This window comes from Lissotriton helveticus, chromosome 3_1 (assembly GCF_964261635.1).
Source record: "Lissotriton helveticus chromosome 3_1, aLisHel1.1, whole genome shotgun sequence".
NCBI classification, from domain to species: Eukaryota; Metazoa; Chordata; class Amphibia; order Caudata; family Salamandridae; genus Lissotriton; species Lissotriton helveticus.
In genome coordinates this window covers 1,586,023,170-1,586,046,681 of record NC_136061.1, presented here as the reverse complement: position 1 = coordinate 1,586,046,681, position 23,512 = coordinate 1,586,023,170, and the positions used below count along the sequence as shown (strand labels likewise).

The following is a 23,512-nucleotide window of genomic DNA, read 5'->3' as shown; positions in this document are numbered from 1 at the left end:
AAGCATACATTTAAAAGACGAAATTACTTACAACACAGAAGGGAAAGAGAAAAGAGAGGAAAGAAGAAAGAGTAATGAAAGACATGAGTTCCCCCATGTCCGAGAAGTCAAGAACATAGTCGCGTCACAATTGTAAAAACTCCAATATAAAGCAGAAGAGCAGTCCCTGGAGATGATGGCTTCTTGGTTGATTTTTAGAAGATATAACTACCAGAGATGATGGTCCCGCTTCTTTATAGGCTCTTTTAAGGCACTAAAGGGTGATGCTGTCATTCAGTCGAAGTTTAATAGAGCGCTAATCTGCTTTTTCTTGAAGCCCCATAAGGATACCACTATCTGTGCAAGTTACCGTCCTATGTCACTCATTAATGCGGACATGAAGATTCTTGCAAGGGTCTTTGCAACCTGCCTCAAGAACGGTCTCCCTACCTTGATACATAACTCGCGGATTGATTTTGTGCAGGGCCTTCTTCCCATAATCATATGGGTCTTCTTTCCAACGTGAAAGTACGAAATTATGCGGATCAATCAATCAGGACACTTGTAAAGCGCACTACATACCCGTCGTGAGGGTCTCAAGGCGCAGGGGTGGTGGGGGGGTGTTGCTACTGATCGAAGAACCAGGTCTTGAGTAGTCTTCTGAAGGCCAGTAGGTCTTGGGTCTGCCGTAGGTTGGTGGGGAGGGTGGTACAGGTCTTGGCTGCGAGGTGGGAGAAGGATCTGCCTCCGGCTGTCGTTCTTCGGATGCGGGGGACAGCCGGCAAGGGCGAGGTCGGTAGAGCGGAGCTTGCTGGTAGGGGTGTAGAAGCTGAGTCATCTGTTGAGGTACGCTGGGCCGGTGTCGTGGAGAGCTTTATGTGCGTGGATGAGGAGCTTGAAGGTTATTCTCTTGTTGACTGTGAGCCAGTGTAGGTCACTCAGGTGGGAAGTGATGTGGCTGCGGTGGGGGATGTCTAGCATCAGACGTGCCGAGGTGGTCTGGATGCGTTGCAGCAGTCTCATGAGCTTGGCCGATGCTCCTGTGTAGAGGGCATTACTGTAGTCCAGCCTGCTGGTGACGAGGGCCTGGGTGACTGTTCTTCTTGTTTCAGTGGGGATCCACTTGAAAATCCTATGTAGCTGTTGAAGCAGAAGGAGGAGACGGCATTGACCTGTTTAGTCATGTTGAGGGTAGAGTCGAAGATGACCCCTAGGTTGCGTGCGTTGTCTGTGGGTGTCGGAGCAGTTCCCAGTGTGGTCAGCCACCAGGAGTCGTCCCAGGCTGAAGAGGTGGACCCAAGGATGAGGACCTTCGTTTTGTCCGAGTTCAGCTTTAGTCGGCTGTTCCTAATCCACTCGGCAACGGCCTTCATTGCTTCGTGGAGTTTTGGCTGTGTGGGGGACTTTGGTGAGGGAGATGATCAGCTGGGTGTCGTTGGCATAGGAGATGATGTTGAGGTCATGACTAAGCAAACCGAATCATTTTTTAATTTTTTATTTGAGGTCGTGTTGACGGGCGATGTGGGCGAGGGGTGCCATGTAGATATTGAACAGCGTTGGGCTCTGGATCAGTCTGTCTCTCTCAAGGAATGTCCACCTACCTACTACTTTAGTTATTGTTGGCAAATATCTGTGTATATTAATTTATTGTGCAATGGCCTTGGGATACGCCGCAGATGATCTCGGTGGTCTTGGAGTGGAAGGGGGGGGGAGGCGGACGCTCTGAGTTCTGCCGGAGAGGAAGGATGTGGTCCAGTCCAGGGCCTTACCTCGGATTCCTACGTTGTGTAGGCGTGTGCGTAGGGTGCGGTGGCAGACCATGTCGAAGTCGGCTGACAGGTCCAGGAGGATGAGGGGTGCTGTTTCTCCGTTGTCTAGCAGGGTCCTGATTCCATCTGTGGCGGCGATGAGGGCGGTTTCGGTGCTGTGGTTGCTGCGGAAACCGGATTGGGATGGGTCCAGGATGTTGTCTTCGAGGTAGCCGGTCAGCTGTTTGTTGACGATTTTCTCGGTGACCTTAGCCGGAAATGGGAGCAAGGAGATGGGCCGTTAGTTCTTGAGGTCCGCCTTTAGTTCCTTGAGTAAGGCGTTGATCTCCGGGTGTTTCCAGCTTTCCAGGAAGGTTGCAGTCTCGAAGGAGATGTTGATCGCCTTGCTGAGATGGGGTGCGATGGATGCGCTGGCTTTGTTGAAGATGTGGTGGGGGCATGGGTCTAGCGGTGAGCCGGAGTGGATGGTCTTCATGATCTCGCTGGTGTCATTGTTGTTGACGCTTGTCCAGGAGAGTAGATGGTTGGTGCGTGTGGTGGTGGTGGGGGCGGTAGTCGTCGGTGCGGTTGTGGCGTTGAAGCTGTCATGGATGTCGGTGATCTTGCGGTGGAAGAAGGTAGCCAGTGAGTCGCATAGGTCTTGCGAAGGCGGGATGGCGTTGGAGCTGGGGTTGGGGTTGGAGAGTTCCTTCACGATGTTGAAGCGCTCCTTACTATTGTGAGCATTGTTGTCAAGGCGGTTCTTGAATGAGGCCCTCTTGGCAGCTCTGATGAGTTGGTGATGCCTGCGGGTGGCGTTCTTGAGGGCTGTGTAGCGGTCCGGTGATCGCTCGCGGAGCCAGTTCTTCTACAGTTTTCGGCATTTTCTTTTGGAGGCCTGGAGGTCTTCGGTGAACCAGGTGGCTTTCTTACTGGTGTGGCTGTTGGAGGGTGTCTTGAGCGGGGCGAGGGTGCTGGCACAGTCGTCGATCCATTGTCGGAGGTTGCAGGCGGCCGTGTCGGGGTCAGTGGAGTCGGTGGGTGAGTTCAGGGCGAGGGTGGTGGTGAGCTGGTACTCTGTGACTTTGCTCCAGCATCGTCCGGGTAGCAGTTGGGTGCGGTGGTGCGTGGTGGGCTTCCTGAAGGTGAAGTGGATGCAGTGGTGGTCAGTCCAGTGGGGTTCGGTGGTGCGGTTGAAAGAGACGTGGGGACTTGCGGTGAAGATGGGGTTGAGCGTGTGGCCGGCAGTGTGGGTGGGTGTTGTCACAAGCTGTCTGAGTCCGAGGTTGTCGAGCAGGGTGGTGGAGTTGGTGTCGTTGTTGTTCTCGAGATGAAAGTTCAGGTATCCTAGGAGGATTTAGTCCGTGGAGGTGAGGGCGTGCGTGCGTGCTGATGAAGTCCGCGATGGAGTCGCTGAACTGTGGTCTGGGTCCGGGGGGTCTGTAGATAAGGGTTCCTCTGAGGGTGGTGTTGGGTGAGGATCTGGAAGTGCATGTGTTCGGCGGGGCTGAGGGTGTCGTAGGTGTTGGATGATACTCTGAGGGTGTTCCTGTGGACGATGGTGATTCCTCCTCCTGTTCCGTTGGTGCCGTCCCTGCTTGTGATCTGGTATCCTTCCGGGATGGCGATGTCGGGTGTGGAGGTGGGGTTCAGCCAGGTCTCTCTCTGGAAGGTGACGTCAGGGGAGGTAGAGACATGGTGGTACCAGAGTTCGATGGTGTGTTTGCGGACGGAGCAGGTGTTGAGGAGGATGCATCTGAGGTAGTTGGGTTCCATGGTGGGCGGTTTGGCTGGCCGGATGCTGGTGAAGTTACAATTCCGGAGAAGGGTCCTTGGGTGCACTTTGGGGTTGCCCGGTAGCATGTGTGTTCTCGGCCGGCGTTGAGTACGTGGAGGGTGCTGGTGTCTCCGGGGTCCGGGGGTTGGGCGCGGTCCAGGTGCGGACGGGCGCAGACGGGCTTGCCTTAGGCGCGGCCGCTGCGCGGCCTCAATATGAGGGGATGTGGGAAGGAGGAGTAGCTGGGAGGCGGGAGCGGGGTGGCCAATCGGAATACAGGGGGTCAGGGCTGCAGGGAACGCAGCGGCGGAAAACACGGCGGGGGCGGGCGGGGTTCACAGAAGGCAAATGGGGACACAGGCAAAACTGGGGCACAATGGAGCACAGGCAAAATGGGGCAAGGCAGCAGAAAGCCGGAAATACACAGAAGTAGCAGTGGGTCACAAAAAAGAATATATGCACAAACCAATTACGGGGCACAGACCAAAATACATGCGGCAGCAGCAGCGGGCACAGGGCACACAGGGGGGCTGTGTGGCGGTGAGGGGAGCGACCTGCCTGGTGACAGGGTCAAGGTAGGTATTGGCAAGTGTGTCATACCTTGAGAGGTAAGCTCAGGTGAGAACTGAGTCATCTCTTGGCTTCGCTAATGGTAAACTACATCAAGTTGAGGGGCTATTCCAAGAGAGGTGTGTCAAATATGTACCAATACTCATTGACAATCTCTACTCGCCTGATACTTGCTTTGTGGCTAAATCCACCTGGCAGGAGCAGTTGGGTGTAGAGAACACGGAGGCTGATTGGAAGAACATTTTAGATTATCATGATCGCTCGCTCAGAGAAGTGTGCTTTAAGTTTGTTTATTTCAAAATCCTTCATAATTGGTTTTGGTCTCTGTAGGAACGTGCCCCTTTTTGACATGGTCACCCCCACTTTTTGCCTGGTAAATGATATGATTTCAACTCAAAGTCCACTAGGTTCCAGCTAACTGGGTCTCATGCGCCAGAGTTCTTTCCCAAATCTGTACAATTGTTCCCCCAACTGTAACAACCTTTAACACCCTCTGTAAGACCCTAGTAAACAGAACGCTGGTAAGCAGGGCCTGAGGCACTAAAAAGGGCCCCTAAGGGATGCAGCACGAATAGTGCCACCCTAAGGAACCCCTCACCAAGCACATTCAAGACTGCCAACGCAGGCTGCTTATCTTGGTGCAGACTAAAGTGAAAACCTGACAGTCACATATCCCTGTGTGCCATGTTCCCTACCACTGCATGCGATACTTGTAAGTCACCCCTACAGAAGGCTTGACAGCTCTAAGGAAGGGTGCTTAGTACTACATGTGAGGGCATACCTGCGTGAGCAGATATGCCCCTGTACTGGTCAGTTCCATTAATGCCAGTACAAGGAACCAGGGAAGCCTTTTTCGACAATGTGCTGGACACTGCTGCAATCAAGTTCCCCAGCTACAGGATGGCTTCACTGAAAATAGATGTTTGATATCTCAGGAGACCCAGAACATCCGGGGTGTAACGCCACCTCACACAGGTTGACCTGCAGTTTAGCCTTCTTTAAGCGGCAAGCCTCAAAGGGCGGCTGCCTTTGAAATGAGACTCTGGCTCCCCCTCACAGTAGGGGAATCCAACCCCTTTGTCCAGGACCCCCTTGGCACCTGGACAAGTGGGAAAATTGGCTTGTCAGGTTGGCGTGCCACGTCCAGCCTAGTACCACCACTACTGTGAGGTGGACATACATTTTTAGAAGCAGCCATCCTTGTGATGGCATACTTAGGAATTCTGGGACAGGGTTATGGCTACTTTCCACAGGAATTGGTCATATAGGGGGCGTAGTGATCCAAAGGGTCAGTAGCCCATTGGCTTCTACCATACACTCCCCTAATGCCCCTAAATTCAGTGTTTAGAGAAGTCCCTGGCAACAGAGAAGCAGATCCTGATGACCTATGAAGAAGGACACAAAGAGATGTGAAGCAAAAGAGAGCACTTGACATGGCCCCAGCCCTACTGGCCTGTCTGCCGTTCTCCATCTACTCTAAACCAAAGTCGACTCGTTCTGCAGCTGAGGTTCTCCAGAACATGGGAGGGCATCCTGGCTTCAATAAAGACCGAGACCTCCTGTGAACAGCGGAACTGTTCAAAAGAAACTCCAAAGAAAAGACTCTAAGGCCTTTGGAAGCACAGAAAACCCGACACCAGAAGTCACCTCTGCACCAGATGCTTCCAGCCCGAGTTGAGTTGAAGTGGCTCACTGGTGCCAACAACATTCCCCAGTGCTCCAGAATTAGAGTCCAGCGTGGTCTCAATGACTATGCCTGCTGCCTCTGCACACAGGCCCCCTCGACTGCGACCGCTCCTGGTAAGGAAACCCAGCGCCTAAAGACAACTCAGCAGCTGTCACCCCCGGGTAGTAGAGAAGGGGACCTCTGATGCCCGTTGATCCGTTCAATTACATGATTGATGTCGACCCGCTCATCCCACCAGCATGCCGGCTCTCCTAGACTCCTCGACCAGGATCCCCTGACCCAGCATGACTGCTGACTTACTATGCAAAGGACATTAGATAACTACACTCTGATTGCCCATGTCTGGTTTTCATCTCTTATATTCAAAGAGTGTGATTATACTTCTTGCGGATTTTCTGATATTACAGCAGATTAGGTATCTACCCTCATAAATTGAGGCTATGAATTCATTTGTGTCTCATACATCTCGATTTCCTCTTCATGTAGACTGAGATGTTTTTATTGAAATACAGTGGACGCTCTTCCAATTGATATTTTTGTCCTGATAACGACCCTGGAACCATTTATTAGGTTGAAACGCCATTGACGCCAATAATGTGTCTTCAATGAATGAGGATACCATTGTTTTGTTGTGTATTTCTGTTTTGTTTAGAAACCTGTTTTTACCATTTTCCCTCAGCCACTATTTGTTTACACCTGCCAATGTTCACAATTGTAACACCATCTGTGTAACTGTATGAGCGCCCCGATTATTGTATCTATATATGTTCTTCTTTTGAGAACATTAAAATGTATTTTTGAAAATTGGAAAGATTATCTGGACATGGGGGACATGGGTATTGTGTGTATTAGAAGCCCAATATTTGGGTAGCATACTTTCTCTTTTTCCTGATCTTTATTCTAGATTGTGAGGTTTTCATTTTTCCTTTTATAAAGTTTTTCTCTTTTCCCAAGTGGTGTATTTGAACCACTGTTTGGACTACACTATCCTCAATAGTTGGCACGGATCCAACACTCCTGAGCCTACACAGGACACTCCAATACAAAGGGTTTCAGAGTACTTGGCACTGGTCAAAAGAGCAATAGTTAAAGGGTGCTGCAGTGCTGACAAACGAGGGAACAGTTGAGATTAAAACAAAACGAGCACAGGTGTGGCGAAGAAAAGAAAAGCAAAGTATAGGAGACTTGAACAATATGAGATAAAATTCTCTCAAAGTGCAGGCTAAATATCTATGAGAAGAGAGTGTAGTGATATTGGTGATAATAGTAATAGGGGATACAGTAATTGGTAGATAAGTATGTGAAGAAGGAGGTGACAAGAGGCAAGAAGATGCTGCTAGAGAGAACCTGCAAGTTTCCAGGTTACAGATTTGGAAACATGAAAGAAAGATTTTCAGTAGAAGCCATTTTATGAGTGGTAATTTCAAAGCAGTGGTATGTATTTAATGGTGTCTCAATAAAATGGAGTCTTAGTTGCAAGGAACCACACTCTCAGTATGATCTCAAGATTCACTTCTGAGTCAGAGCTGTGATGCCTTAAAAGTACAAATGGGACACCCCCACTTTAAATCTACAACACTAAAGCGTGTTACTGTTGCATCCTCATACAGACTCTTGTTAAAATGTCAGCACAAAAAATAATGAAGCTACTCACTCTACATTTACAGTCAGTTGGAAAGCGTCCTCCAGCCAATCCAGGAGTTTGTGTGTGAACTCGCTTACATCTTGCTATAAATTGGTATGAAATCAAATTCATTAAAGGTAGAAGATCAAATGATTCATTCAGACTCAATTTTAAAGCACATCTGTGGTGTATGTAATGGAGAATTAAAGAACACTTCTGCTAAACATGCATGGTATATCGATTAAACAATCACTATATGTACAGGCATATTTAGCTTTTTAATGTTCCCTGCAAAAGCCTACAATGCATGCTTAAAACTGAGCTTTTTGAGTGTCTGGCTATTGTTTTGCTTAGTCAGAACAGTAAGCATATGACAATCTATATGTACTCAGAAGCACATGTCTAATTCAAAATAATCGGCATACTTTTAGAACTCTTATGCACCCAGAGGACAAATACGTATGGTTCCATTTCTAACGGAGTATAGCCTTCAAATTCAATAAACTCTTAATACATTTTTCTTTATAAAAAATTAATATAAGACGACTGAAAAGATTGCAGCAAACTTGACCAAGATCTGAAATAACATCTCCACATCACAGGAACATTCGCTCTTCCTTCCCATCTTGCAACTATCACTACAGTTGACTCTTGGCCCTGATACGAAGTGTGTAATGCTACTATGGACTCCAGCTCAACTAATGCTTAAAACAACTCAAATTCCATCTGTCCACTCTGTGAAACACATTAAACATTATCAATTCTACCTTCCAGCCTGATTTTATTATTTATTTAGTAAATTCTAAAGCACTCAGCTACCCCCAACAGGGGTGTCCCAGCGCGAAGACAGGCGGCAGATGCAGGTACCGGAGAGGGTCTAAGGGCTAGAAATCAGCCAGGTCTTCAGAACACGTTGAAAGATAGTTTCAGACTCTGTCGTACGCAACAAGAGAAGCAGGTGGTTCCAGGTTTTGGCAGTGATCACTGCAAAGGCTCTGCCGCCCATTCTAGACCGGCGGAAACGGGGAGTCGACAAGAGAAGATGATTCGATCTATGGGTAAGGCTGGACTGGGAGTGCTTGAGTCGAGCTCTAAGATAGGCTGGACCACGACCCTGAAGAGCTCTGAAAGCCAGGACAAGGGACTTGAATTGAATACGTTTGATCACAGGAATCCAATGGAGCTTCTTCAAATTGGGTGTGATCGAATGGCGATATGGGATTTTGTATATCAGCCTAGCCGCCGCGTTTTGAACGACCTGTAGGCATCTAATCAAATATGCTGGTGCCCACACATACAGACTATTTGCATAGTCGAGATTTGAAGTGATCAAGGCATGAATAAGGATCCAACAGGAATTCAGAGGGAGAAAGTGAAGGATTTTGCGGAGCATGTGTAGTTTACCAAAGCAGGCAGAGGAGACCGGACTAATTTGGGATTTGCAAGACATCTCATTATCAAATCGAAACCCAAGGTTCCTAGCCAAGTCCACAGGTTTACGGGGGGGATTTAGCTCAGATGGCCACCATAGCAATGAAAGAAGGTTTTTTTTTTTTTATTAAAAAAACAGAACCCCGGTTTGTCTGAGTTGAGCTTAAGTGTATTCAGTGACCTCCAAGTGGAGATATTACACAGGCAGGGTCTGACATTTGCAAATGCTGCTTCGGAATGATCTTTAAATGAGAACACCAGTTGCGTATCATCTGCATAGGAGATCACTCTAACCTCACAGGATTGTACTAGTGCTGCTGTAGGGGAGAGGTAGACATTGAAGAAGAGAGGGCTCAGAGCAGAGCCCTGGGGGACCCCCCCCCCCCAACTCAAGGGCTTCTACCCCCAACTCAAGGGCTTCTCCCCGGAAACAAAAGAGTGGATAAAGACTTGTTGAGTGCTGCCGGTAACATAGGATCGAATCAAGGACAAGGGGGTGCCCTGGATCCCAAGGCTGTAAAGTCTCTCTAACAGGATACAATGAGAGACCGTGTTGAATGCCGCGGACAGGTCAAGAAGCACTTGCATAACTGCGTCGCCTGTATCCACGCATTCGCGAACGGTCTCGGAGACTTTAAGGAGGGCAGTCTCAGTATTATAGCCGGATCTAAACCCGGACTGGGAGTTGTGAAAAAGATGACGGGATTCGAGATAGCTTGATAGTTGTTCCTGAACTCGTTTTTTCCAAAACTTTGGCTGGCGCTGGTAGAAGGGAAATGGGTCGATAGTTTTTAAAGACAGACGGGTCAGCATCAGATTTTTTAAGGATAGGCACTAGGAGGGCCTGTTTCCAGATTGAAGGAAAAAAGTCCCAGTGCGCAGGGGGGGAATTCCAGATCTGGTTCAGAGGAGAAATAATAAGGGGGGGCTAAGGTGCTAAATAGTTGTGCCGGGCAGGGATCCTTAGGGGAGCCTGATTTACAGGCGAGAAGTTTTTGAAGTAAGATATCGATGGAGATCGGGTGAAAGAAAGTCAGTGGATCGCTATTAGCCGACCCAGTTTCTGGGATAGGGAAAGTGATGATGGGGCAAACGCTGAATATATATCCAAAATGTTACTGTAGAAGAAATCCGATAACCCATTACAGAGATCCTGGGTGGTAGGAACAGTGCTGGAGATGGCAGACAGCTTGGTAAAATCTTTAACTATTTTGAAAAGAGTTTTTGATGAATTACTGGTGATATGAATTTTATTGATGAAGTACTCTCTCATCGCAGAGCGCTTAAGTTTATGAAAATTCTTTATGGGGTCTTCTGATGTTGTTTTAGGTCGCATGGAAACTTGCCATCAACCCTCCAGTCCAAAATAAAAAAAACATCCCCAGACCTGAAGATTATGCCAACTACAGACCTCTCTCTAACCTACCCTCCCCATCATAACATCAATGGACAGCTCCTAGACATGTGGAAAGCAACCGAGCAAACAGCGATATTTCAGAACAGCAAGGGAATTAAATCAGAATTAACCTATATCAGACTCCACTGATGACATAGTACACCCCACACTAGTGGTTGTATGAATAGCTTGATTCTAAATATGGAGTGAGACAGCTACGGAGATATACACCTGCTAAGCCAATTACCATAAAACTACCTGAGACTGAGATACCTTTGAGGAAGTTAGTTAAGAGAAAACATGTGTTGGCTACAAATGGAAATTCAAGAGTAAAGAGAACGAACAGAGCTAAACTGCCTGGGACTTTGATTAAAAGGCATTCAAAGGTTCTGCTATCCATTGATGGCACAAAAATAGGCCTCATATTCCTCAGCATATTGGTGCTGTCAAACACAATTCTTTTAGAAAGGCTGGAACACGGAGCTGGAATAACTGGACCTGCTCTATGGAGAATACAATTTGCTTAAACAGTAAAAAAAAATCTGAATGGGGTCTGCTGAATTATCTACATGTCCTGCTGCTTGAGGTGCATTCAAATGACCATTCCGTATTCAATAGCAAAGATGGCTCGTTTGTGAAGCTATTAGAGCAAAAAAAGTGAGATTACAAATATATACAGCCAATATGCAAATTAATTTCCAGTTATGTAGGGCTTCCAACAACTTAACTAACTTGACTTTCTGAATGAACTATGTTCTCTTCTAGGTGAAACTCTCTCATTGCATGAATGGAGTTAAAACTGAGAACATCATCATGGGAATAATGGCACGTAAATCATTACCCTTTGACTGAAACCCAGGCCTTGAAACCCCCTCCCCATCATCTTTCTAAAAGCAAGCCATGTGGGAATTGCCCCTGATGAAAACCTTTCCATTGCACCACAGTTCAGGGCATTATTTGACAACACCATGCTACGACTCTTCATAATCTGCAAAATCTTACCCCTACTCAGAACTGACCGCAACAGATCATGAGATGGAGCGGACACAAGTTTTCGTCATGGCACTTGCAGACTACTTTAGCGTCATTTATACTTGTCTCCCTAAGAACCTCATCATCAAGGTACATAGAAGACAGAACCAGACTGCTTGTTTGTGTCCTATCAGCAACCTTCCCACTTGGTCCCAAATGGAGTAGGAATTAAATTAAATGCACTCTGAGCCGTCTAGAAGTCGTACTGGAGCAAAGACTCAGAAGTCAGCACATCATTAGGCACCTACCAGAGGGCTTTTCTCAGTCTGATCATCTGGTCAATCCACTAACCTTCAAAAGAATGTAATCTGGAGACAGATTCTGAGGAGTCAAGGGCCAAGAATCTGGAATGCCGCAAACCACAAACTGAACCTAGACAGGTTAATATCTTTTGAATGCCACTTTGATGCATAACAGGCTCTAGCAGTGGGTCTACTTGCTTCTTTAAGAATAGCCATGCATTGTTGAGATAGATTTCAGTATCCAAATTCTAAGACCTCGAGAGTGAGATCATAATTGAGAGAATTGAGGTTTGAGTGACTTACTGCTCCCTGGTTTTGGTTGAGAAGATCCTGTCAGTTAGGAAGTATGAGATGTGGAACTACTGAGAGTTCAAGTGATGTGGTGAAATCATGGTTGTCCTGCTAATGTGGGAGCAACTAGGATGAGAGTCAGAGCTATCTGTCAAAGTTTGTGAATCACCAACTGAAGCAATTAGAGAGGTGGAAAGCATTAGCAAGTATCCCTGACAAACCCATCCATCGTGCGTTGCCCTTGGACTGTGGAAACATGGATGCAAACTTTGGGACTTTGGCATTTTCTGCTGTGGGGAAGAGATCTAGGTTTGGTTGATCCCATTCTTGAAGGACTTGTAGGTTGTGCTCTCCCTTGTGGACTAGTTGGCACCTCATGCTGGGGAGAGCTGCACAGTCATTGTCCACTCCAAGTATGTACTCCGCTAAGAGGTGAATGGTGTGCTTGAGAGCCCCCCTCCAGATGGTCTGGGCTAGATGAGATAGCAAAGATTACCTGGTACCGCAAACACCCCCGGTTTTTGCAGATAATACATGGCAGTCATGTCTGTTTTGATGAAAACCACTTTGCTTTTAAGGTGAGGAATGAATGCTTTCAGCGCTATAGGAACGGCTAGCATCTCTAGGTGATTGATATGGAAATGAGTTTGACTGGGTGCCGAGTGACCCTTTATAGTTAACTCCTATGACTACGCTCCCCAACCTGTGAGTGATGCACCCGTTGTTCGGGTCCTCCACAGAACTGGGTCTATGAAAGATAGGCCTTCTTGAAGATTTTTGGTATTCCACACACTGCAGAGAGTGGTGATCTTGACGGCTGATCAACACTAGATCTTCAGTTGACCATCCATTTAAGTCTTGCTGCATTAAGCATTCTTGCAATGGGCGCATATGGAGTCTGATGTGAGGTACTATGGCTATGCAAGATGCCATAGTGCCTAGGAGTTGCATGCCTGTTCTCACTGTTATCTGCTGATGAGGCTAAAATCCTTGCGACATTTGGTAAGCTATCCCTGTGTGTGTGTAGAGGATGGCTCCCAGGTAAGGTTGTATTTGGAGAGGTTGGAGGTGTGACTTGTCTGCACGGACTGTGAACCCCAGTCGGTGAAGTAAGTTTATGGTAGTTTGAGTGTGTTGGAAACAGCTATGAAAATGCGTGCTTTTGATGAGCCAGTTGTCTAGATAAGGGAAAATGTGTATGTGTATATATATGTTTTGCCACCGCAAGTGCAAGTGAGCTACTACTACTCCTAGGCATTTAGTAAACACTCCTTTTGGCCCATTGTGGCAATGAAGTCGCCTTGTTGTAGTAGTGGAATGACATCTTGAAGAGTGACCACGTGGAAGTGCCCTGAGAGAATGTACCTGTTTAGGAGTCTGAGGTCGAGGATTGGCCTTGGAGGCACGTCCTTTTTGGGAATAAGGAAGTAACGTAAATACACCCCTGTACCATGTTCGTGCAGTCGCACAAGTTCTATTGCTCCTTTTTGCAAAAGAGCTTGGACTTCCTCTTTGAGCAGCCGCTGATGGTTCGTGGACAGCCTGTGTGTGTACAGTGGAATGTTTGGAGGTGTGGAGGTGTGCCCTAGGCAATAACCATGTTGAATAATATCCAATACTAACTGGCCCGCTGCGATATTCCGCCATGCAGACAGTTGTACTGTGATTGGGGGAATGGTAGGAAAGTCAAGGTCTTGTGGCCGATGTTCTAGAGAAACCGCCCCTACCTCTAGAATTGTTGCCTCTGTAGGATCATATATATTAACCCCTAAATTATGTGGTATGTGATTGGGGAGGTGGAGGTGTCTGAAGATGTGGATTTTGCTGCCCCACGATAAGGGGAGCGATAAAAAGTACCTTGTTGCGCAATAGACGGGAAAGATTTTCGAACGCGGTCACCGCGTCGTTCGAAAATCTTTCTCGTCTATTAGATTCCCGATCTGTAATCCGGCGGGATCTATGTGATACTTCTTCTGACTCAGCATTCCAGATTCCCGATCTGTCGGCGGGATCTGTGAAGCCCATTCTGTAAGCATTAAATAGAATTACATTTCTCAGACCGTATGACGCAGAGTCTATCCATGACCCAGAGTCAACTTGACGCTACGATGTTCCTCGCCCATTTATGAGATACCTTTTACCATGATTCGAGTACTACACACCTCATGGTAACATACCCCTACCCCCGTCCTGATGAAGACCCCCTAGCAAGGCACCATCCGTTGCCTGCAATTATCTGTGGGTCGAAACGTCGACAGTCTCATTATATTCAGCTTCCTCCCATATATTTCATTGATTGTATTTTTTTCGGAAGCATGATGCATATGTAATGAACTTGAAGGTTTGGGTCTATATTCTGTTGATTTAACCATTGCATTGTAAACTAAGGTCGTTTGACCATTGCTATGTCACTTTTTTGATTACCTCACACTCCTTCCTACACCACCACCTTCCCCACCCCTTCCCACTTGGGGCACTAAATACGTTGAAATTTTGCCTATTATTAATACATGTGACGAAATGTACTTACACATTGTGATTAAAAACAATGTTGGTATCATGTTTAGGATTTATGTCTCTAATTATTAAGTTGGAATACTCTTTCTAATCCTTTTCGTTCTGGGACCCTTCTCTCTTATATTGAGCATCAGCAGGCATTGGACCAAGCATTCGGTGGAGGAAAGGGTCTCAAATAAAAAGTCATACCCCACTGGTTCAGTGTGGAGCTGAACCGTGTGATAATTAGCCACTCTACCTATAATGTCATGGTAGTTAGCAGTGTCATTTGGAGAGGAAGGCTTTGCTGGATACAAATCTGGGTCTGTGTCTGCAGGTGGGTCTGTATCATGCTTGTCCCACATGTCATCCTTAGGTGGACGGAGAATTGGTCTCTATCGTCCCCATGTCCCTCAAAAGAGTAAATGGAACCTTCTGGAGAATACTGTGTGTCTGCAGCAGGTGAAGGTGGTTTGGAATGAGACAGTGGTACGAGACGTCGAGAAACTAAGAATTGCTAGAAGGAATAAGGCCTTGTTCGACGGGAAACACGTCGATGTGCAATCGAAGTAGATCTAGAAGTAACTGTGATCGAAGACGATACCGATGTTAAGGTGTAAAGACTAGGAAATGGCAATGCCAAGGCAGAGCAGAGGCGCACACGCCCGATCAAGACAGCGAAAAAAAAAACAATGTAACAATGCAGTCGAGGACCATACCTTGTGACTCGAAAGACTTAATCGAAGAAAAACAACTTGCACACTTCAGAGCCCAGCACTAGATGGCAGACTTATGCTAAGCACATGTATCTACTGCCACACATGCCTCCAACATATATATTTAAATGGCATAGAGGGGAAGGGGATTGAAACATACAGGGAATCAGATTGAATTTCAATGTACTGAAGTAAACCTTAAATAAATACTCATTGTTGCTTTACGCCACACACTAAACCAGTACTCCCTTCAAGATCGACCTCGGTTACTATTGGAAAGGACGACTGCTTCTATACCATTCCAAAGACACCTGAGGAGTGTGTTTTTAAAACTCCACGTGTCCCAGCCAGATGTACCATACTCCAGTGTTGCAGTGCTAATAACTCAACTTTCTGCCCATGTTTGGAAGGGGACTTCCAGAGTGAGAAAGAGGCTTAGTGACGGGGATTTATAAAATGCACAAGCCAAAACCCAAATCAGATATCAAATTGACTGTTATACAACACAGCAAGTTCTTTATTTCAAGCTAAGATATATCAATGTTTAAGTTCATACTGTCCACTCGTCATAGTCACAAACAGACAACAAATGACAGAGCAGTGCTCTCAAGGCATCCGGCAATTAAAATTTTGAAAATTGCATGGCTCACAAAGGATTCACAATATTTATTTTTTCTTATGGGAAGATACATAATAGCTAAAGGTTACTCTTGGATACAATTGTATATTTAATATACTTTCCAACAACAGAACTGTATTACCTGCTGTGCCTCCACAGAAAGAAAAGCATCTTTCAAGAGCTCCAACGCCGCATATGGGTCAACAAACTTACAATTCGAACCCACCATGAGAGCGAAAAGGTACTGAAGCTCCTGCATGAAGGCAATATTTCTTTTCTCCTGTGCATTTATAAATTAAATGGAAAAGCATGAAAAAATATTAAATCATTACAAAAGAACATTTTATTTCATTATGGTCACTGAGGCACTTATAACAGACAGAATACCCAAAGCACATCACTCACAGTAAACGGGGGCAAACATGTGGATAACTCTGAGTTGCATAGAAGATCTCCGTACAACAGGGGAGATTCATAAGAGGTGCCACTGTGTATAGTACGGGGAGACCCAGCATAGGTTCAGGGGGGTCGGATCTAGGTTGGTAGTTCAAGAACTCGGTGTTAAATAAATGAACGCTTTTAATTAAAATGAATGGAATTCATTTACATAGCCTGAAACGGTCTTTAAAATGCGGCATGGATCTGGCCGTCTTGGATCCATTTTAGACACACCAGGTGCCAGCTATCTTACTGCAGCACAGGTCATGGTATGATGTTCAAGTCTTCGTAGGTGATGCAAATACCCATGGAAATAACAAAGACTAAAGAACAACTCTGGAAATCGATTTGGTTTACCCAAAACGGGGGATTGAAGCATTGCACATGGACTGCAGTGATCAAGCTGGCAACGTCAGCAAACAATATATAGCAGGAGAAACTAAACAGTTATACAAAGCTCTTACACCATGGCTTCGGCAATGTTCAAGTACACTCTGGGGAAGACTGTAGCCCAACACTAATCTTCGGAACTCTGGAAGCTGAAAGAGAGACTACAAAATAAAATATGAAAATTAGCAGATTAGCAATAGAATGTATTCCTTTATGGTTATTTAATTTAGGGTACTAGTGAAAATCAAACCTGGTTGTGCATGTATTAGGGCACATATTATAAGAAGGAGCCAGGGATAGAGCAGTGTGAAGGAATCAGTTGAGCATGTGGGACAAGCTATATCGATGAAATAAGGATGATGCTGAAATGTAGGGATTCAATTAGAACCCTCATGGAATTAGTAAATTACCCTGTAAGCATCTGCTTGTGGCATGTAGTGCTGTAGATTCACATGCTCTGTATACTCCTGACCACCTAGTGCTGGGTCTGGAGTTGTGCAAGATTTATTTCTTCAAAGAAGTCTTTCAAGGCACGAGGTTGAGTGACTCCTCCTCTCGGTGGAAATGTGCATCAACATCGACTCCATTGTTAGATTGTTTTTCTATGGGTGGTATGTGTAAGTAATGTGATGACCCTTATTATTGTATAGTGAAATACTAGTAAATGAACTGTAACTGCCACAGGTTTCCGGGCCAGGGAGGGGGGTGGGCACATGTGAATCTACAATGCCACAAACAGATGTGTACAGGGTAAGTAACATATTCCTCTCAATGGCATGTGTGGATGTAGATATGCATGCTCTGCATAGACTGTAAAGCAGTCCTTCCTTGTAAGCGGAGGCTAACCTGTGGGTGTTGCAGAGGTTTGGAAAAGGGTATATAGCCATGTCTGTCCAAGTTGGCGTGCTAAAACATTCACACAATAATGTTTGGTGGAAGTGTGTGGTGTGGACCATGTAGCTACTTTACATGTCAGCTATGGGAAAAGTTCTTGAAAAGACCATGGTTGCTCCCTTTTTGCGAGTAGAGTTTTATCTGGGAGGAGCAAGTAAAGGTTTTTTGGTCTTAGCATAGCAAGTCTGAATGCATTTTGCTATCCATCTGGCTATGCCTGATTTAGATATTGGTTTGCCTTTGTGTTGTGGAAAAAAGGTGGCAAAAAGTGGTTTGGGGTTTCTGAAAGTGTTAGTTCTATCCATGTTGAACATTAGCGCTCTTTTGACATCTAAAGTATGAAGAGCTCTTTACACAACAGAATGAGGTTGATTAAAAAAGACTGGCAATTCAATGGATTGGTTGAGGTGAAATTGAGAGGCTAGGGGACAAAAATGCCATCTTACAAGATAGAAATTGAAGGGAGCATGAGTATAGGGTTCAAAAGGGGGACCCATGAGTCTTGTGAGTTCTACATTAAGGTTCCATAGAGGTGCAGGAGGAATCCTGGGTGGAATAACCTGTTTAAGTCCTTCTATAAAGGCATTGGTGAATGGGATTTTGAAGAGCATTAGGTGGTGTCTATTTTGGAGATAAGCAGCCATCGCAGCAAGAAGTAAGCGTACCGATGTAAATGCTAAACCAGCCTTTTGTAAGTGCAGTAGATAGCAGATAAGGGTTTGTACTGTAGCTGTGAAAGGGTCACTTTGTTTTGAGTGGCAGTAGAAAACAAAACATGTTCATTTTGCTGCATAGCAGGCCCCGGTGGTAGGTCCATATGCTTTCGTAAGAATGTCGGTAGATTCTGCTGGTAAGGTTTTTAATTTTTTTTTTTTATAAATAACTTTCTTTTTTAGTTTTTAAGTCATACCATAAACATACAAATATGTGTTATCCCCCCAAAAATAGCATATATTTCCATTGTTCATTGTATGTAACAACCAATAACGAAACACAACAATGCATATCATGTTAGCAATCACATTCAGACTCCCAATGATAGATACAGTAAGAACATTTAAACGTCTACACAGTTACAGCACTACTGAAAAGGAGATGTGCAAAGTCTGCATTCCTTTACATTTACTGGGTGGAGTCTGGTGTGGACAGTGCCAGTAGGTACTCCGTCAGAGGCTGCCAGATATCTTTCGGTGGGAGGGAGGTAGTTGATGGGTTGCATATAATTCACTTTTTGTTTCACAACAGGTTAGACTATTTATCCATGTCACCACAGTAGGTCGGTGCTTGCTTCCCCAATGTATGGCAGCCTCACGTTTGGCCAAATGTAAGTTAATGGCAACATATCTGCACATAGCTTTAGGGATGTAGGAGACATAACAAAATAAGGCTAGTAAGAGGGAATGTTCAAGTGTAATCGAGTCATCAAAGCAAGTCTAGTGAATACCTCACTCCCATATGTTGCTACACTAGGACATGTCCACGTCATTTGGGCAAAGCCTGCGCCCTCCATGAAGTTAACAAACTGAGCTTTTGCACCATTTTAAAGGGAAGTCACAATGCAACTGAGTAGTCACATCCGTAAGTGGAAATAACTCTGACTTAATCCAATTAATATGGAAGCCTAATAATACCTCACACTGGATTCATTCTCTAAATTGTTGGTGGTATGACGTACAAAGAGTAATATATTGTTGGCAGAGTGAAACCAGGATTGGGCAAGGTTTAAATTGCACACCCCTGTGTAAATGCTTAGCTTGAAGATGGCCCACCAATGGATCCACCACTATAATGAAGAGCAGGGGGCACCCTTGCTGTGTCCCCTGTGTTATTGTGAATGAGACAGACAGTTTGCCATTTACCATACTCTGAGCTGTTGACAGTGAGTGAAGAAGCGATATGAGCGAAGAGAAGTTACATAGAAAGCCAAATTTACTAACTGCGGTGTGTAGGAATGGCCATTCCGACGTATCAAAGGCTTTCTCCACGTCCAAGAGGGTGAGTATATTGGGCACCGTGGGAGATATTCTATTAAGGACAACAAATACCGTACAGTGGTTCAGGGAAGTCGAACAATGCAGAACAAAGCCCTACTGAGCCGGGGAGATAATTTGGTCAGTTAAAAGGGCAAGGCGGGGTGACAACAGCTTAGCTAAAATTTTACTACCAAAATTTAATAGGGATAGTGGCAGATAGGAATTGCAATGTTGTGGGTTTTAACCCGGTTTTAGGAGTAGTGTGATCATTGCTTCTCACAACACAGGCGGTGAGAATCCCCTCTCCAGAGCTTCCGAATAAAAAACAAAGAGATGTGGGGCTAAGAGATGTTTGTACACCTTGTAGAAGGCCAGGAGCTTTAGTGCCATCCGTTGATTCAATCGCTTGAACGATCTTCCTCAGCCGTAAAAGGCTCCCTAAGAAACTGTTGGTGTGCAGTAGTAAGCCAGCCAGCCGATCTCACTCAGGTAGGCTATCCTTTCAGTGTTGTCATCATCCAGGTATATAGTTTAAAGATCAAAATAATAGCAAAGGAGCTCAGCCTGTATATCTACAGTATCTGTGAGGTGGATGCCATGTGCTTGGTGTAACTCCGATATATATATGACGTGCCCCCAGGGGGTGTAGGAGCCTGGCTAGAATATGTCCCAGCCTCTGTATCACCAGGCCCTAGCATATTTTCCCAAATAGTGGGCTTCACACTCCTCAGTGACTCTAAAGTCGGCCATTAATTTCGCACGTCAGGGTAAGGGGGCCTTGGTGGTATTCCGAGCACTAGCGCAATCCAACTCAGCCAGCTCTGTCTCAATGCGAGTCAATGTCCTACACAGATCATGCAGTATACCAGCATGTTTAGAAATACATACGCTTCTGGTGTATGCCTTAAAGGATTCCCATAGGATAGCCTGCAATTGAAGTCTTTATTAAGCTCAAAATATTGAATGATAGCTGACCAGAGCCACGTGAAAAATAGGTAATCCAAGTGACATATTAGGGAACCAACAATGGCGTTCAGGCCACCTGCAATAGGAGCACGCAGTGTCATCGCAACAGGGGAGTGATCGGAAAGTGTTTGTGGGAGAAGTCTGAATGAGCTGAGCCACTGTGTAAGCACGGCGATAGAAACCAATTGTTTATTCCCGTCGAGGCATTGTGGGGTGCAGAATAGAATGTGTGTGCAGGGCAAGTGGGATGTAGTAGGCGCCACAGGTCAAGGTGCGTGTTAGCGCAGCATAAGTCGGTTAAAATATGTAGTTAGCGGGGTTACTATCCGGGTTTTACGGAATGGTTTCCAAAGCTTGGACAAGGAGTATATTAAAATCACCGTCCTAGTACAATGTGATCAGCGTCACTGCGATCTAGCAGGGCTCAAAGTGTCTGAAATAAATCTAGGTTGTCAATATTCGGGGCATAAACTATGGCATACAATATTTGTTGTTAGGCCTCGTGACCTGTCCCTACGAGATACCTGCCCTCCTCCTCAGAGTGGGGCATAGGGATGGAGAGACAGGAGTTTATGCATCATTGTAGCTAGCCCACGTGAGTATGTACTGTCGCTGGAGAAGAAACTATGTGGACTCCATGTGTTGGCAAACGTGTGTGAAGGGCTACGTGGTAAACGCGTCTCCTGAAGGAAGGCCACGTTTCACCTTACACGAGCTGTTGAGGACCCCGATGTTCTAAGACATGAAAGTAGTGTCTGTGATCGGGCATGGTTTGTGAGCACAATGGTGCATTGTGGACAACAAAGGAACATAAAAAAAAAACAGCAGTAATCCCCCCCCCCCCTACACCTCGCGCCAATTTGCAAAGTGGATACCCATATCAGCAAACCAGAACAAAACATTTCCCCAAACATATCTGTAGTATAAACCTCAGGGAGGTAGCAAAGCCACAAAGGGTGGCTCCGATGTCAGATATGGAGAAAAAAGAAACCTCATTAGGAACATGGATGGGCCCAAGGGGACAGCCATAATGGGCCCACCGCTGGCGGGTCAGTAGTAGTAGTGGGCCAAAGGGGACATCAGATAAGCTGCTTATTGTTTAGTCAATGCGTGATGCAACTGTAGTGCTTACTCCGAATGGAACAGTTCCATGCTGGAAGCCACCAGACAGTCTGGTAGGCTTTGATCAGTAGACACTAGACCCCTGAAAGTGGTGAGGGCCAAACTCTCATCCCCTCCGGAATTCTACATCTCGATCCCTAACATAGAGGATTTGGGAGACAATCGGTTGCGGTAGGGCCCCTGGCACCGAATGGGGGCAAAGGGATGTGTGTGTAGCTTGACTACAAATGTAGGAGTGAAATTTTGTCTGCCTAATAGGTCAGAGAGCAGTCCCTTAACAAAGACGTCAAGACGTCAAGTGCCTGTTGCCTTTGCAACACCCAAGATGCGAATATAATTCCGTCGTTCCTTGGCCTCTAAATCTTTATATTTGATGGCCAACGCTTTCAGCCACGTCTTTAACCTCTCCAGTCGCTTCAACACTGTAGCGGTAGTATATTCTAGGCCAGATATGCGCTCCTCTGCTCCCAACATTCACTCGTATGGTCTATCTAGGTGCTCAACAATGCGGTCAAATTCGATTGCCAATGGTGTTGAAGCGAGCATTTACTGCACGGAATCTTGTTTTGAGCTCAGCAAAAATGGCTTCCAGGCCGGCGGATTAGCCGAAGGGCTTCTGATCATACAGCCCTTCATGTCAGTCAAAGTCTCGGCTCCCCCATTAGTTTTCTCAGAACCAATGGAGAAAGGGGTTGGGGGAGGGGCGGTTGAGTTCTGGTATCAACAGTAATGATGGGTAGAGGATGCAGGAGGGGGGGACCCCCGCCTTCGCACGCAGAGCTCAAATCTATAGACCAATTGGGGGACGGAGGATTAGCGACCAGATGCATGCCTCACCCATCCTGCAACATAGAGCACTTCAGTCCGTGTGCTGTTCCTCGTGATGTAGCGGGCTGAAATGGTTCAACAAGGCCCACGCATGCAGCAAACATCAAGGACAACCCCTAAGCCCAGGGCCCAATCGCGGACTCCATGGCACAATCAGGCACCACCCCAGGTGCAGAGACCGCATTTCTGATGGGAGAACTTAGTTTGCGCACTGCCATCGGTGGTAGTACCTTAGGGGCAGAGCAGGTTTGTAGGGCAGCCCTCTACGGGACCCAACAGCAATGTCCAAGGGTTTTACGGTCAACAAACTGGTCCACTGCAGGAGCACCATCACACCAGGCAAACAGGCCATGATGTGCAGCCAACAGAGATAAGAAAGTGTGTCATACCTCAGCAATGCGGCCCAGCAAGACTCTCACCGATAACCCTGTGCAGCTGCCACGCAGCCAAGATCGTCAGGCAGGGGGCTGCACCATGGCCCAGTCACACCGCTGGCCCCACATCAGGCCCAATCCTCAGGCCTTAAGCGATACGTGGATGGGACGGTCAGGATTCCCACAGAATACTATAGCCCTCTTTGTTGCGGTTGCCCAGTGCATTTAGGGGCAATTCGGATCACATTAGGGGCAGGGGATACACCACTCGGCCTGTCAGCCCTGCACCTCTGGCTCCCCCACAGCCCCTATCACTGCGGGGACTGCGAGGCACGTGGTTGTTGCCAAGTGCATTCCTACCTTCCATGGTGTCACGGCCACCGGGAGCAGCCAAACTCAGACCCCGTATTCGTTGGATGGCCAGGGGAGGGTTCTCCTATGCCGCAATCCCCATTAACGTAGTCTACGCACCCACCAGACCCAGGATCAGAGAGCGTGGCCACACACCCCCACTGGTAAATTAAGATAATCAAACTCTATGATCTCAGGAGCTAGATTACTAAATTGAGTGTTTTAGGATCTGAGTGCCTGATTTGTCTGTAATTGGGAGTGAGAAGGCACGGTCCGTTGGGGAGCTTCTCGTGTGGACTACTGAAAGGTCTAGTAATGTTGTGAAACAAGGTTTAGTAATGTTGTGAACCACGATTTATGAGCCCAAGTAGGAGCTATTAGGATCTTTGTTAAAGAAGTCGGCCTGAGCTTCCGAACCAGAAAGGGAAGGAGAGGGAGAATCTGAAAAGCGTAGGCAAATACCTTCGGCCACCTCATCCATTTTGTAATGCCCTTGGATAGTGGCTGTGGAGACCTGTGGGCAAAGTTTGGCCATTTTTCACTTTCTGCTGTGGCAAAAAAGTCTATT

The 23,512-nt window shown here is 46.4% G+C and overlaps 1 protein-coding gene across 7 annotated transcripts in view; it reads right to left on the bottom strand.

Moving 5' to 3' along the window:
• The window catches only part of USP28 (ubiquitin specific peptidase 28), a 505,647-nt gene that overhangs the window by 384,138 nt on the left and 97,997 nt on the right, over positions 1-23,512 (bottom strand). For all 7 annotated transcript variants that reach the window (XM_078682349.1, XM_078682350.1, XM_078682344.1 and 4 more), the window contains exons 6-8: positions 16,511-16,597; positions 15,751-15,888; positions 7,416-7,489 (exon numbers count right to left, since the gene is read on the bottom strand). In XM_078682349.1, coding sequence (XP_078538475.1) covers positions 7,416-7,489; positions 15,751-15,888; positions 16,511-16,597 — 299 coding nt within the window. The remainder of the gene's footprint in view (positions 1-7,415; positions 7,490-15,750; positions 15,889-16,510; positions 16,598-23,512) is intronic.